This window comes from Abramis brama (assembly GCF_963993115.1).
Source record: "Abramis brama genome assembly, chromosome: 17".
NCBI classification, from domain to species: Eukaryota; Metazoa; Chordata; class Actinopteri; order Cypriniformes; family Leuciscidae; genus Abramis; species Abramis brama.
Window position 1 is genome coordinate 18,049,842 of NC_139979.1, and position 13,386 is coordinate 18,063,227.

Genomic DNA, 13,386 nt, shown 5'->3' on the forward strand with positions numbered 1-13,386 from the left:
TTCCTTCCTGTGGCAGGTCTTTTATCTGACAGTCCTTGTTCGACAGAGGGTCCTGTCAGACCCAGGAGCGTTAGCCTCAGAACCAGAGCCGTGAAAACAACACTACATCCGCAGCCGGAGCTAAACCTCAGTCGCTATGCACCAGCAGCAAGCTGTATTTAAAGTTCCATTAAGTAGAGCTCGTTTCGCTAGGTCATTTGAGCCTTAATGACCAGGCTCATGGGGAAACAGAACAAGCTAAGAACAGCACAGAGATCAGTAATACCAGAGAGAGTCGTGTCACAACTACAGATGCAACGTGCTGTCTTTTGGAAGGTTGGTTAACTCTGAAAAATAAGCTTGCAATGTATTGAAATGTATGTGAATTATTAATATATAGACATAACTGAATGTAGCCCTCATTATAGACCATGACTGATTCTGCTGTTCATAGAGTGTAACAGTGAAATGTTTCCCCCACAACAGCAGCAACGCAGTCTCATGCTCGAAGGATCCCCAATAGCTGCCACTGTGTCGCAGTTAAATCCATCCCCTCACTCGAATATCAATACTCATAAAATTCAGCTTAGGATGTTTAAGCCTGGATTTTGGTAGCAAGACGCAGCACTGAAATCATAAAAGTGCAACCAAAACAACAAACTTGCCGATATTCTGTCTTTATGGAGCGGCGTCTGTTGGAAAACAGCTCCTGGATGCCCTCGTCTTTCACTTTGTTCCGTTCCTTGCTCTTACTCGGGGCAACTTGTCAAAACATTAATTCTTCTGTTGTTTTTTTTCCCCTCCTTTCCCTCATTCAGCGTCTTACTCAGTCCTTCTGTCCCCCGCTGTGAAAAACCATTTCAGTCAGTTCTACTTTCTCTCTAATTGATCCCTGTCTTTTTCGAAACTTTTTAACTCGCTCGTTCCTGCTGTGAGCACACCATTTCCTTTTCCAGTTTCTGTCCGTTTCTCAATCTTTTTAATTGTTTTAAAAAGCTGAAACTCTGTCCGTTTTGCACTGCCCACCTCAGTGGATACCTCGTCCTCCCCCTTTTATTCACCTCTCTCGCCTTGTTAGTTTTGTCATTCACCAGAGCGTTTTTCCAAAGCGCGAAGAGGAAAAAAAACACTTTAATTCGGTGCCTTTACACAAGTGTAGTTTGTCCCTGCAGTGACCGCTTGTTCGGAAAATATAAACACGAAAAAATACGGTTACATTTTCGGAATGTTAGCCGTATTTTTTCCGTTTTGCCAGAACATGTAAAATTGAAGAAAGGAATGAAGCAGGGAAGCCTTCTTTCTCTTCCTTTTCTCCCTCTCATCTGTTTTCCATCTCTCACATCCTTTTCCTGCATGGTCGTTCTCTGCATCATGTCATGGCATCCATGTTTTATGCAAGGAAAGCGTAACTGCAGCCATTTTGTGCTTGAAAACAAAAAACTGCCATTTTGTTGAAGCAAACATTTTAATTTCAGTAAGAGAGAAGAATAAATTGTTTGAAATTTTTGTCACTATAATTATCTTTTCTTCTTTTTTTCTCTTTTTAGTTTAAATGTTAGGTTCCTCTTCTATTTAAAATGACACGCATACTGGCATAAAGCTATTTTATGTACACTTATATTCCTTATAATGGTAATTATAAAACATAAGAAAATGTTCATAATAATATAATTTCTTATTCATTCATTTTATTCATCCTAGTTTTATTTAATGCCTGATTAAGGTCTTGTTTAATTATATTCCTAAATTTACCATTATTTGTTCATTTTTATTTTATACTTATGATATACATATGTTTTATTAGATTTCATTAAATAAGTTTATTATCATTATGTTGTCATATATGGTTTAATTGAGATCCCACTTGGTTTTTCTAAATCAATTTGCACTGTTTAATGTGTTTTTGTAAAAAAAAAAAAATAATTGTCAAAACAATTAGTGATGAATCCTAAACTCAATTTGAAAATTCTTTTTCATGCTTTCCAGTTTTCTAAGATTTGACGTGGAAAGATTCATGTGGAAAAATTGTACACAAAGAACATGATGTTACATGATATATACATGATGAAGCCAAAACAATGTTTAATTAGTGTTTCATTGTACATGCATTATGTTTATAAATATTGTTAAAAATGTTATACTTTACTTATAATTTACTGTGACTTATGTCTCTATTGTTTTGATGTTAATTAATCTTTTGTCTAATTTCATGACTGTCTTTATCAGAGGAAGATATATTCAAATGAAGTCTTTCATTAGGATTTTATCTCTGTTTGGTCAAGTGTTGAGGGGTAAAGTTAAAATAACTTTAATGTGTGTTACCTTGATTTTGTTATATGTTGTCAGTTTGTATGACCAGATTAACCGGGGAAAAAAAGTTAATATTATGTCTACTACTTTCTACTTGCTCTATAGTTTCAGCCAACGCATTTCTGATCCTGCTCTCTCTCTCTCTCTCTCTCTCTCTCTCTCTTCATCTTTTCTCCATTATGTTTCTCAGTCTTGACCCCCTGTTGAGAGAGTGACACTCAGACACAAACTCACTCCCTCCTCCTTCCCACTTTCGTCTCTTTCCTTTTGCCGTCTGACCTTCTTTCAGGCTCTCGCCTTGCCTGTGCGTTCTCCCTCTGCTTTTCTCACACTTCCTCCTCTCGTCTTTTCTCTTCTCTGTCTTCTCCTGTGTTTCGCTCCATCACTCTATCTTTGTTACTTTTGTGGCCCTTCTCTGTTCAGTCTTGTATCTCTTGCTCCTTTCCCCCCTCTAAATCTTTCCCTTTTCACGGTTCTTTCTCTTGTTCATCCTTCCAGTCCACTTTTTTGTTTCTTGCAGAATCTTTCATCTCCTTCCACCTACATTTTTTTCCACTATCTTTCTGTGTGCGACCTTTAAAGAGAATTTGCATTGAGGATGTATTTTGGGTTGCGCAGCCGTTAGTAATTTTTCAGTATGTTTCTGCCTGAGTAATGGTGGATGTGTCTCTATGTTCGGTTTTCTCCTCATTTATTTTCAAGAACGATGTTCCAAGTTGTAGTTCTTCTTCTTCAAAAAAAGAAATAATAATAATAATTATAAAGCACTAACATCTCACATCTCTCTCTCTCTCTCTCTCTCTCTCTCTCTCTCTCTCTCTCTCTCTCTCTCTCTCTCTCTCTCTCTCTCTCTCTCTCTCTCTCTCTCCCTCTCTTTTTATCCTCTAGCAACAGCTGGATCATCAAGACAAGAAGGTTTGTGTTTATTGCCATACACACCTTACTTCTCAAATCCCTTGGTTCATTGTGTAATATTAAATTACACATTAAAAATAAAAATGTTATATACTTTATATATTTTTTGTAATATATTTGACATTTTTAGTAATATATAATACTTAGTTTTTATTTAGCCTATAAAATTATATGCCTGTATTAATTTTAACCTATAGATTTATATAGAAAGTTATATATTTATTTATATATATATATATATATATATATATATATATATATATGCTAGTACTTTATATATAAATCTATAGGTTTTGAATACATATAAATTTATGTATATATATGTCCGCTATATATATATATATATATATATATCATGTCCCAGTTACACTAATTCATTCAGTCATTTTTCCTGGTAAAATAAACATTACTTTACATAACATCAAAAAAGAGCAAGAAAAGAAAAGAAAGCAAATACAATTCTATTTTGTATTTATACATTAACAATGTAAGTAATGTTCTATTTATTAAAACCAAGTATACATCTGTGTGTTTAAGCATGTTTACATTTATTCCAAATCAATAACTGAAGGCAGTAACAATTTAAACAATGTATTTTATTTGTGAACTGATGTTCTGCTGTTCTTTTTAATAGTCAACTTATCTTCATCAGTTATCAAACTCGGTAAACACTGATCACAGATACGAAGATGTACCTTTAATTTCACCAAGCTGATTGTGATTGCTCACTAAATAAAAACACACAAAAATAAAACACACAGTATGTTTTCAGGCCATTTCAAGTTTGATTTTGAAAAACTCATCCTCCATTTCTTTCTTGGAATTTCAAATTGTGAGATGAATTAACAGCTTTTTGTGGTCATGTCACACCAGGAAAAAAAAAATCGAATTATAATTTGTAAAAAAAAAAATATATATTTTTTTTTGTATATATTATTTTAAATATTTATTTGGTTTTTATAACCAAAAACCGAATCATCACTGTTTTTATACATCTAAAACTGCATTGAATGGTGTTAGGAGCCATAAAAGGGATGTTCCTCACCCCTGTGCAAGATGATGATGTGGATGCTAAAATAGGCAAAAACTATTAAAAATCCAACATACAGATTGGTTTACAAAATCTTAAATGGGGGATTTGGTGCTGATATACCATGCATCCCACATATTTGTGCAAACATGTGTGTTTTATGTTTATTTATGTATGTATATATTTATATTTATGTGTTTGTCTGTTTACTTTTTTGATTATAGCCACAGAGAAACCATCACGCAGCAGTGCTGTCCATCCTGTGACAATCGGACGCCTTTCTCTCCTCCTCATCCCCCTCTTCTTGCCTTATTTCCTCTAATATCTCTTCTAAAAGCATAAAACCTAAAAACAAATGCTCTGTTGCGGCATATATTCCACCATAACAGTAAATGCGTGTTCTACATCTGTGGATTACACACACGCACACAGACTCTCTCTCTTTCTCATACTCCTTTGCTCTGTCATTTTTGTCACGCTATTAATCTCCATCCCTCCGTTTCCTTTCTGGCAGTCTCTCCGTCCTCTCACAGTGGTTCTTACTGCTGTCCGCTCTAATAAAAGTTCACTCTGGAGCAGAGCGACACTAATCTACCTTCAAAGAGCTTATCTTACTGTTCATTTTCTTTTAATCCATCTGTCTTTAAGAGTCAGACATTCCTTTACAAGCCTCTGCTCTCCCCCTCTCCTCTGTCCTACTGTACAACAAACTGAGCCAAAGACGAGGAGGAGGATGAAGCTCCCCGGTCCTGCTGTTTGTACTACTGACTGGAAGATCAGGGACAGAGTGACCATTCATATGTGCGATCACTAACAGATCCAGTGATCAATAGCTGGAAAAAAAAATATTTTTGTACTTTTTTTTTTTTCTCGTATAAAAAAAACAAAACATTGAAGCCAAAGCCAGACCACAGCATTTAAAAAATATTTTGCTGTATTGACTTTATGCATCCTGGCAGAACTTTGGAATTGCCTGGAATATCCTGGATTTTTTTGTATCTTGAATTTATGTTCGGAATCGTGTGCGATTCATTCTCACATCGGTATATGCTGACTAAGTGACACGTGGAAAATACCGGAAACTAAAGAACTACTTCCTGTTCATCTTTTGTGGGATGTGTATGGTAAATCACCTCCAAGTATGGACTCTTCTGATTGGTCTGGATGTTTCTTAACTCTCTGTAAGTGTGAAAGCTGTTGGATGTTTCATTTGGCACTTAATCAAATCACTTTCCTTCTTCCTCCCCCCCAACCCCCCCCCCCCCCCCCCCCCACCCGCTCGCTCACATAATTACTTGTGGGTATGTGAATTATGTATAATGAAAGTGTTCATTTTAAACTTAATGAGGGAATATGCAAACAGTTTTTTTTTTCTTTTTCTTTTTTTTCAAGTTGAAAGTCTGAAATAACGCATTGATTATAGAGAAAACAGTATGCTGAGTATTGTTTAATTTTTGTTTAAATATTTGTATCAGTTTTATAGGGGGGAGAGGGTTTTTTAAGATATTTTTTTACTAGACTTTTAATTTGAACAGTGAATTATTAGTTTTAGCAGGGAAATAAGAAAGACTATTCTTTAGATGCTTGTATTCAGGATAAAAAAAAAATGGTATTTAAAGAGATCAAGAAAAATAGCCCAAATAAGAAAAACAGAAAATGTTTCTATTTAAATAAATATTTCAAATGCATATTTTTTTTTAGTTTATTTGTTACTTTTTTTTTTAAATAATTGTTTAAAATTAATATTTTTAACTTGTAATTAAGTTCTAATAGTGAAGCAATTTTGCCCCCCTTTTTAAGTTCCAGAATCTAAATCCATATTCTGTGTGAATGAGAAATGTTTTGTTTCTGTTTCTCTCTCATTTCTGATGTTTTCCGATGTTAATTTTAGATTTTCAGATGCAAATACAGTTTGCCAAAACAGAACAATCAGTTTACAACTTTTTTTTTTGTTTCTTTGTTTTACATGGTATGTAGGTATGTTGTTTATTTGTAATTTGAATGTTTCACATTTTTGTGAAGTGGTCAGCTTCTTCTGTGAAGAACTTTTGTCAGCTGTTTTTCTACAGAAAAATGAGCTACAGAAATAAATAATAATGCCTTTCAAACATTACAGTCTCTGTTTTTTAGTGTACATTCCAGTTATTTGAAGATGATCTGGAGTCAGTTATATGAGAACTAGTTTAGGAAACTCAGCTACTGTTTATTTAAAAAAATTATAATAATTATGTGTAGCAACGTATATTTACATGTTTTAGGAATTTAAATAATTCTCATCATTTGTTAAGTAAGAATTAACATTAGTAAGAATTAATTGGCGATTAACATGTTATATATTTATACCTTAAAATGAAAAATGTATCTTTTAATTATTTTACAGTTCAAAAAAATGTTGACATTCAGGTCTGTTTGTCTCCTCTAGATGGCATCTGTTCCTCACTGAGACACAGAAACTCTGTTTATGAAACTCTGTTTATGGATAGTCACAGAGAAGAGTGTGGTGTTATGGTGTGTGGTGTTATGAGTCACCATGAATCATTCTCACAAGATCCACCGGAACACAAAAACACTCTCAAGACCAGAGGCAGTGTTTTACCCAGTCATAATATGCAATTAGGTATCTTTACGTAAAAGGTAAAAAAAAAAAAAAAAAAAAAAAAAACAACAACAAAAAAACAAATTTAATAGTGTGACTATCATCATCATCATGCAAGCAAACTGTTAAACTTTAAAAAATAGAAGTATAAATAAATTCTTCAGTGTTGCGTCATGTGATCTCTAAAGGCTTAGCTTTTTGTATCTCAGGACCTCATTCCACCCAAACTACCTAACACCCCTTATGGAGTTAGGTCCCCAAATCTTTATTATTACTAAACCTTTCTTTTATGAATACACTGTTAAAAAAAAAAAAAAAAAAAAAAAATCGCTGCCTTAAATTAGGTTCAATAAACTTGGATGTTTAAGTATTCATCTTAAATGGACTTAAATTAGTTGAATCTTGAAACTTATTAAAAAGTTGAAAATTGCTTAACTTATTTTAATGTTAAAGTATAACTTATTGTCATAACTTATTGATCATATAATTTTTTACAATGTAGTGTTAAACTGTTGTAAAAAACAAAAACAAAAAAAAAACTATGTACTACAGTGTACGTGTAATATTGATCTCCATGCTTATTAATTTCATGAGCACACTCATTTTAAATGTTATTTCATATGAAAACAAGTACTGTCACAGCATGTCTGCTATTTGTTCAGACAAATGAATAATGAAAAATAACGCATTGATTATAGAGTAAACGGTATGCTGACTATTATTTAATTTTTGTTTAAATATTTGTATCAGTTTTTTAGGAGGGAGAGGGTTTTATAAGATATTTTATTTACTAGACTTTTAACAGAATGATTAGTTTTAGACTAATTCTTTAGTGTACGTGTAATTATATAGATCTCCATGCTTATTAATGACTTGTATATTAATTGTCTGTGCTGGTGCATCAGTATGTTTTATGTTGTTACTATGATCGACTTCGTTGAACATGGCTTTTTGAATAAGTAATTTTGAAGCAAACTATATATTATAATAAACTATATTTTATCAAAGAGATCATGCAACAAATATAGAACAGGATTCATTGTTACAGGATTCAACATTGTTGTTGTGCACTTATATTTAAAACTTTCTTTTAATTGTTCAATCGCTTTACAACAATTGTTTTAAACATTGGTTGTGTGTTTTGTGGTTATGGGTCAATGACTAAGGTGGACTTGGTAAAGAAGAGAAATCTTTTAAAAACAAGCTCTAGAAATGTAATTTTTACATTCAATTTAGTTTCATAATAAAAAATAAAATAAAAAAAAGGTTCTATGAAACTCTTGGTTTATAGTACTGACCCTAATAATACGAAGCAGGTTAACCATCAAATAAAATCACTGAAAATACTTTTCAAAAAGTTTTGAATGCAGTGCTATGAAAGTGATTTTTATGCTGAATGTCATTAGATCCTGTTCACAATCCCTAGTCAATACACACATTAGGACAATAAATGCAACCAAAATGTTAGTTTATGGACAGATAAGATGTGTTTCTTGGCAAACATGTGACAATCTTGTGTTTTTCATGGTGAGCAATGGTTTTTAGAAGTATCCTGATTTCTGTGGCTCCTTTCTTTATACAGTTGTGGTCAGAATTATTGGCACCCCTGGTAAATAATGATCAAATATGCATGGCTGTAATCCTTTTGATCTTTCATTTAAAAAAAATAAAATCTCAAAAATCTAACCTTTCTTTGAAGTATAAGAATTGAAAGTGGGGAGAAAATCACATTATGAATTTGTTTTCCTCCAAAACTCATTGACCACAATTATTGGCACCCTTTTATTAAATACTTTTTGCAAACTATATATATATTAAAATATTTAATATGGAGATACGGCTATAATGAGACCATGTATGGCATAAAATGTTTTTAGAATAAAAATATCTGTAAGATCTTTTCTCGCTAATGCATCAAGATTGTGTGTCAGACCCAGCCTCATTCAGATCTACAGTAGCTGGGTTCAAACTTCGTCCTCAACGCAGTGTTTGTTTTAATATCCCAAATAATCAATCACCACAATAATGTAATAATAACTGTGGTAACAACTTATAAAAAGAGAACAAAGGCCTCCAGAAAAATTGTATGGGGTGGCCAGAGGGGGCCAGTAAAACCCTGGAAAATGTTTCAGGCGTACCCTCTTTGCATATCAGCGTCATATAATAAAAAGCGCGCGACGAAGGAGTGTTCAAATATAAATCAATAATAACTCGGAAGTCTCACACATTCACAGAAAACACCTTACTTTATAATTGTTGTGAACTCTGCTATATTTAACAATTTTTAGAACTGTTTTTATTATTATTATTATTATGGCATGGGTGTGATCAGGCCTTAGATGAATAATACAAAAATTATAACAATAATGCAATAGTACATCAATTAGAAAAAAGGTTTTAAAAAGTCATGTGAGACAAGCTTTTTTCATCTTTTAGTAAGCAATAGTTTGTAATAGCAGTATTTAAGAAGACATACTGTATTTTAGCCCAGGTGTCATAACTGGTCAGATGGTTTGTGTGGCTTTTGTCTTTGTAATATATCAATAATATCCCTTTACCATTTTTTTGCTGTCATACGGGACGGCATGTGTGGCCTGGAGCTGATTTCAAGAGAATAGAATTTCAACTCATTCCTCAGTTTTTAAATAATGTAATAACTGTACATAATGTATAAACTGCACATAAGCATTACATTGTTGTAGTAAAATGTACATAATGTAATAATTTTCTCAAAACGTAATAAAATCTTGAGCTCATAATGTAATAAGTTTTACATTATGAGAAATGTATTACATTATAAACTCACCAAACAGTCATATTGTCATAATTGTATTAGCTTTTACAACATAAAAAGTATAATTTAATATTAGTATTACATTTTTTAAAATATAAATCCTGTCTTAAACTACTTGTGAAATGCAACAAATTTAAATGTTCATGCAATTATTATGAATATTATGATTATTGTTATATTTTAATTAAACATAAAGCATTTAAAAAAAATCTAAATCCAGTCTTAACCTGCCTACTAAATGACAATATTACAACTACTACTATTATTACTAGTACTACTACTTACATACATAAGGTATATGCATACTGTTAAATGACAAACAGTTTTAAATACCAACACTGTACGCATACATTTCTTCACTTTAATACACGTTAAAGTAAAATAAAGCCTCAGTGTACAATGTACAACATACAGTACAACTTAGAATCATATACAGTGGATTAAAAAAGTACACACCCATTAAAACAGTTTGGTTTTGTGATGTAAAAAAGAAAGTCAAATATATAAAATCAGAACTTTTGCACCTTTAATGAGAAATTACAGCGTATGCAGTGCCACTAATACATGTTTGTAGAATATAAACAAGTTTTTAAGACATTTAAATGACTAACCCCCTGGTTTCACAGACGGGGCTTAAGCTAGTTCCAGACTAAAATGCATGTTTGAGCTGTTTTAACTGAAAGCAACTTGCTGACATAAATATATCAGTGCCATTGTTTTGTCTCAAAATGCACACCAGTAATGTTTTTTTCTAAGGCGTGTTTATAAAAAGCTACTTAAATGCCCTCATTGAACTAATCCTTGCGTAATCTATAAGCCCTGTCTGTGAAACCAGGCCTTAATGTAATATCTTATTTTACATAAATCTATTATTACATTTTGTGCTCACATTTATTACACTGAAAGATTGATTGAATACATTGATTCACTTATGTGCTGATATTATCTCATGAACTGTGATTACATTATAAGTTGCTAAAGTGTGTTCATAATGTAATACATTTCTCATTCAATAACCTTAACCTTAATCCCATATTTCATCTCTCTTCATTCCTGTTCTGGAAGATTATATAACATTAAATTGTCATGCATGTTTCATGCACAACGTTTCTCACAGATGTAGCTTTCTCCTTTTCCAAACCGGTCCTACTTTTGGTAAAAGAGCAATCCCTGATTGCAATTGAAATTTGTTAATGTTTCGTTTTAGAATGGGATACTGGTTATCATTCATGTAGATAGTAATGCATTTTCTATGATGGCATACATCAACCACAGATTCTTTCAAATCTTTCTTTAGGACACAGGCTAGATGTTTCAGAGCCATTGTCAGAAGAGTTGGTGTAAGTGGGCAGCCTTCTCTGAGCTCTTTATACTGGCCTGTGCTTGGAAGCAGCTTTCCCACAATCTTGAAATCGCGTGGGGATGATGGATGGATGGACTTCAGCGATTTCAAAGCTTGTGTTAAAAAATCCCTGTTGATTTTTTTGGGAATGCTGCGAAAGCTAACAATAATGAAGAGTTTGCAACTCATTTTCATTGCTCTGCTTTTGAATGAGGGCTGAAGAAATTTTTCCACTCGCCTAAGAAGTATTGTGGCAAGTATCATGTACTCTGCTCTAAAGTGGTACCTTCCGTTTTCTTTCACACTGTCAGTGAAGCCCTTTGGAATTCCTTCTCTAATCATTTGGTTAAAAATCTCTTTAAGTTCTTGAGATTTTTGCTCTTTGTTAATCTTTAATGTTTGCACATTTTCTCCAAGTGGGGTTTCATATTCTACAAGCGACATTAACGCTTTCAAAACTTCAGCTTCACAAATTTCACCTGGTCTCCTCTTATAAGGCCTCTTTGTAGTGAGCGTACTCTTTAGGCCACTAGAACATGCTGTCGGGTCATTTGAGAGAACCGTTGCAGAGTTATCTGGTTCTGGCAAACACAGACTCAGAACTACAGGTTGGTGATCTGAAATATAATGCCTTCGAACATTTGAGATTTCACAACTCTCAGCAAGCCACACATCATTCCGTGGCATGAAGACCATGTCTAGTCTTGATGCACCCCTCTTCTTCTTCGTTTTCTTCTGACCTGATGTTTTTTTTATTTGGTTTTTGGATGTTTTCCATGGAAAACGAGAGAATGAATCTCTCTCATAAGGATTGTTTTGTCCCCAGACGTCCACAAGCATTAAAGATGAGATGAACTCCTCAAGATAAGGTCTAAGGGGCTCTGTATGTCCAGTTGGAAACTCCCGGTCAAGATCTGTGTTTAGAACAGTATTGAAATCTCCTGCAACTATCAAGACGCCTTTGGCAGTCTGACAAAGATATTCAGAAAGACACTGCAAGACCTTGTGTTCTTTTGCATGGTTATATACATTAACTAGAGTGAAGCATTTACCATATAATTTGCAGATAAGTACAATGGAGCTGCCTGTGGGGTCCACATCATGTTTTATATACTCAAAAGGCAAATCATTATTTATCAATATCGCAACACCTTTGCTACGTGGATGATGAACACTGTAAAAAGCTCTCCAACCGCGAATGTCTTCAACATGTCTAACATTATTGATACCTATATGTGTCTCTTGAAGAAATGCAACAGATGCTTGTTGTTCATTCAGCCACTGACCAATCTTTTCTTTTTTCTGTTGGACATCAGCAGTGTCTCTAATTCCACAAGTGTTCCATGTGATGAGTTTCAAAGATCCGGCCATAGTCTCTAGATGAAAAAAAAATCAAAAAAGAAAATGACATTTCTTTGTTACATTTACATATACCAGATTGAAGCATTTCTCATAGTATTTAATCTGAAATGTAATTTCCAACCACATATGTTCATAACATGTTTAGCATTTTTTTTTTCATTTTAAATGCATCTCTTGAAGAAATTTACTAAGTATTTGATTTTTTTTTTTTTCATGGGTGTTTGATGTGACAAAATTCGTCAAAAAAGCTTTTTCCAGGCATTCTCACCAGTCAACTGCTTTAGATGAATAGAAAAAAAAACTTTAAAACTCACTAAACAGTAAAACTTGATATTAAAAGTTCACAATAAACGGTTCATTTCAGCACTATAATGTCTAATACGCTGTGTTCCCATTTGAGATGATAAAATGTAAACTAATCTTTTAATAATTGAAGCATAGGATGTACAGAGAATTTTAAACCAATTTTAACAGTTTGGGTACGGTTTTCAATTTTACCTCAATTATCAAACAAATTCTAGATATTCTATATCATCTCTATTAATGAGTCTATAAATAAACACAATATAAAACATTATCAAACTCACCTTTTTGATGTTTGGAGGTTGTGAGAAACTCAAGATTATTTTTTGAAGTATGATGTTGTACGATGTCAGTTGTTGTCAAGAGTCAATGATTTTTCATTCTCATTCACCTTTTAATATTTCTTAGAGTATCTGCTGACACTCCTTGATGAAAGTTACATGAGTCATTCTGAACATGTGATCTTGATAAAGGGAAAAGGTGTGACGCTTTGAAATTCTGCATCATGGTTTGAATGTGTGGACACAATACACATTCAATAACAGATATATTCCACTCATTTCAGTAATTAAGACAGAGAGATTGATAGAGAGAATGTGTTGGATTTATTAATGTAATGAATGGATTTATGGATGCTTAAAACACATTTTTATTCTTTAGCTTTTGGAAACCTGTAATTATTGTTGTTGTTGTGTTTTTGTTTTGTTTTTTTGCTTTTTGATAAAGCAATAAAGTTCTTAAGAGTTTAGAGATAA

General features: G+C 33.0%; 2 protein-coding genes across 2 annotated transcripts in view; one reads left to right on the forward strand and one right to left on the reverse strand.

Moving 5' to 3' along the window:
• Positions 1-6,344, forward strand: part of efna4 (ephrin A4) — a 50,476-nt gene extending 44,132 nt beyond the window's left edge. Inside the window, exons 4-5 of the mRNA XM_084088557.1 lie at positions 3,178-3,204; positions 4,459-6,344. Coding sequence (XP_083944683.1) covers positions 3,178-3,204; positions 4,459-4,556 — 125 coding nt within the window. The 3' untranslated portion in view covers positions 4,557-6,344. The remainder of the gene's footprint in view (positions 1-3,177; positions 3,205-4,458) is intronic.
• A 3,791-nt stretch (positions 6,345-10,135) lies between these two features.
• Positions 10,136-13,016, reverse strand: LOC311067902 (uncharacterized protein). The gene is made up of 2 exons (XM_084090048.1): positions 12,916-13,016; positions 10,136-12,342 (listed from the first exon to the last, which is right to left on the reverse strand). Exon 2 carries the CDS (start codon positions 12,335-12,337, stop codon positions 10,736-10,738), a length of 1,602 nt encoding a protein of 533 aa, XP_083946174.1. The 5' UTR covers positions 12,338-12,342; positions 12,916-13,016; the 3' UTR covers positions 10,136-10,735.
• Positions 13,017-13,386: the final 370 nt, after the last annotated feature.

What these genes read in the sequence shown, in the direction of transcription:
- LOC311067902 (XM_084090048.1), bottom strand. Translation starts at nt 12,337, where the DNA reads ATGGCCGGATCTTTGAAACTCATCACATGGAACACTTGTGGAATTAGA.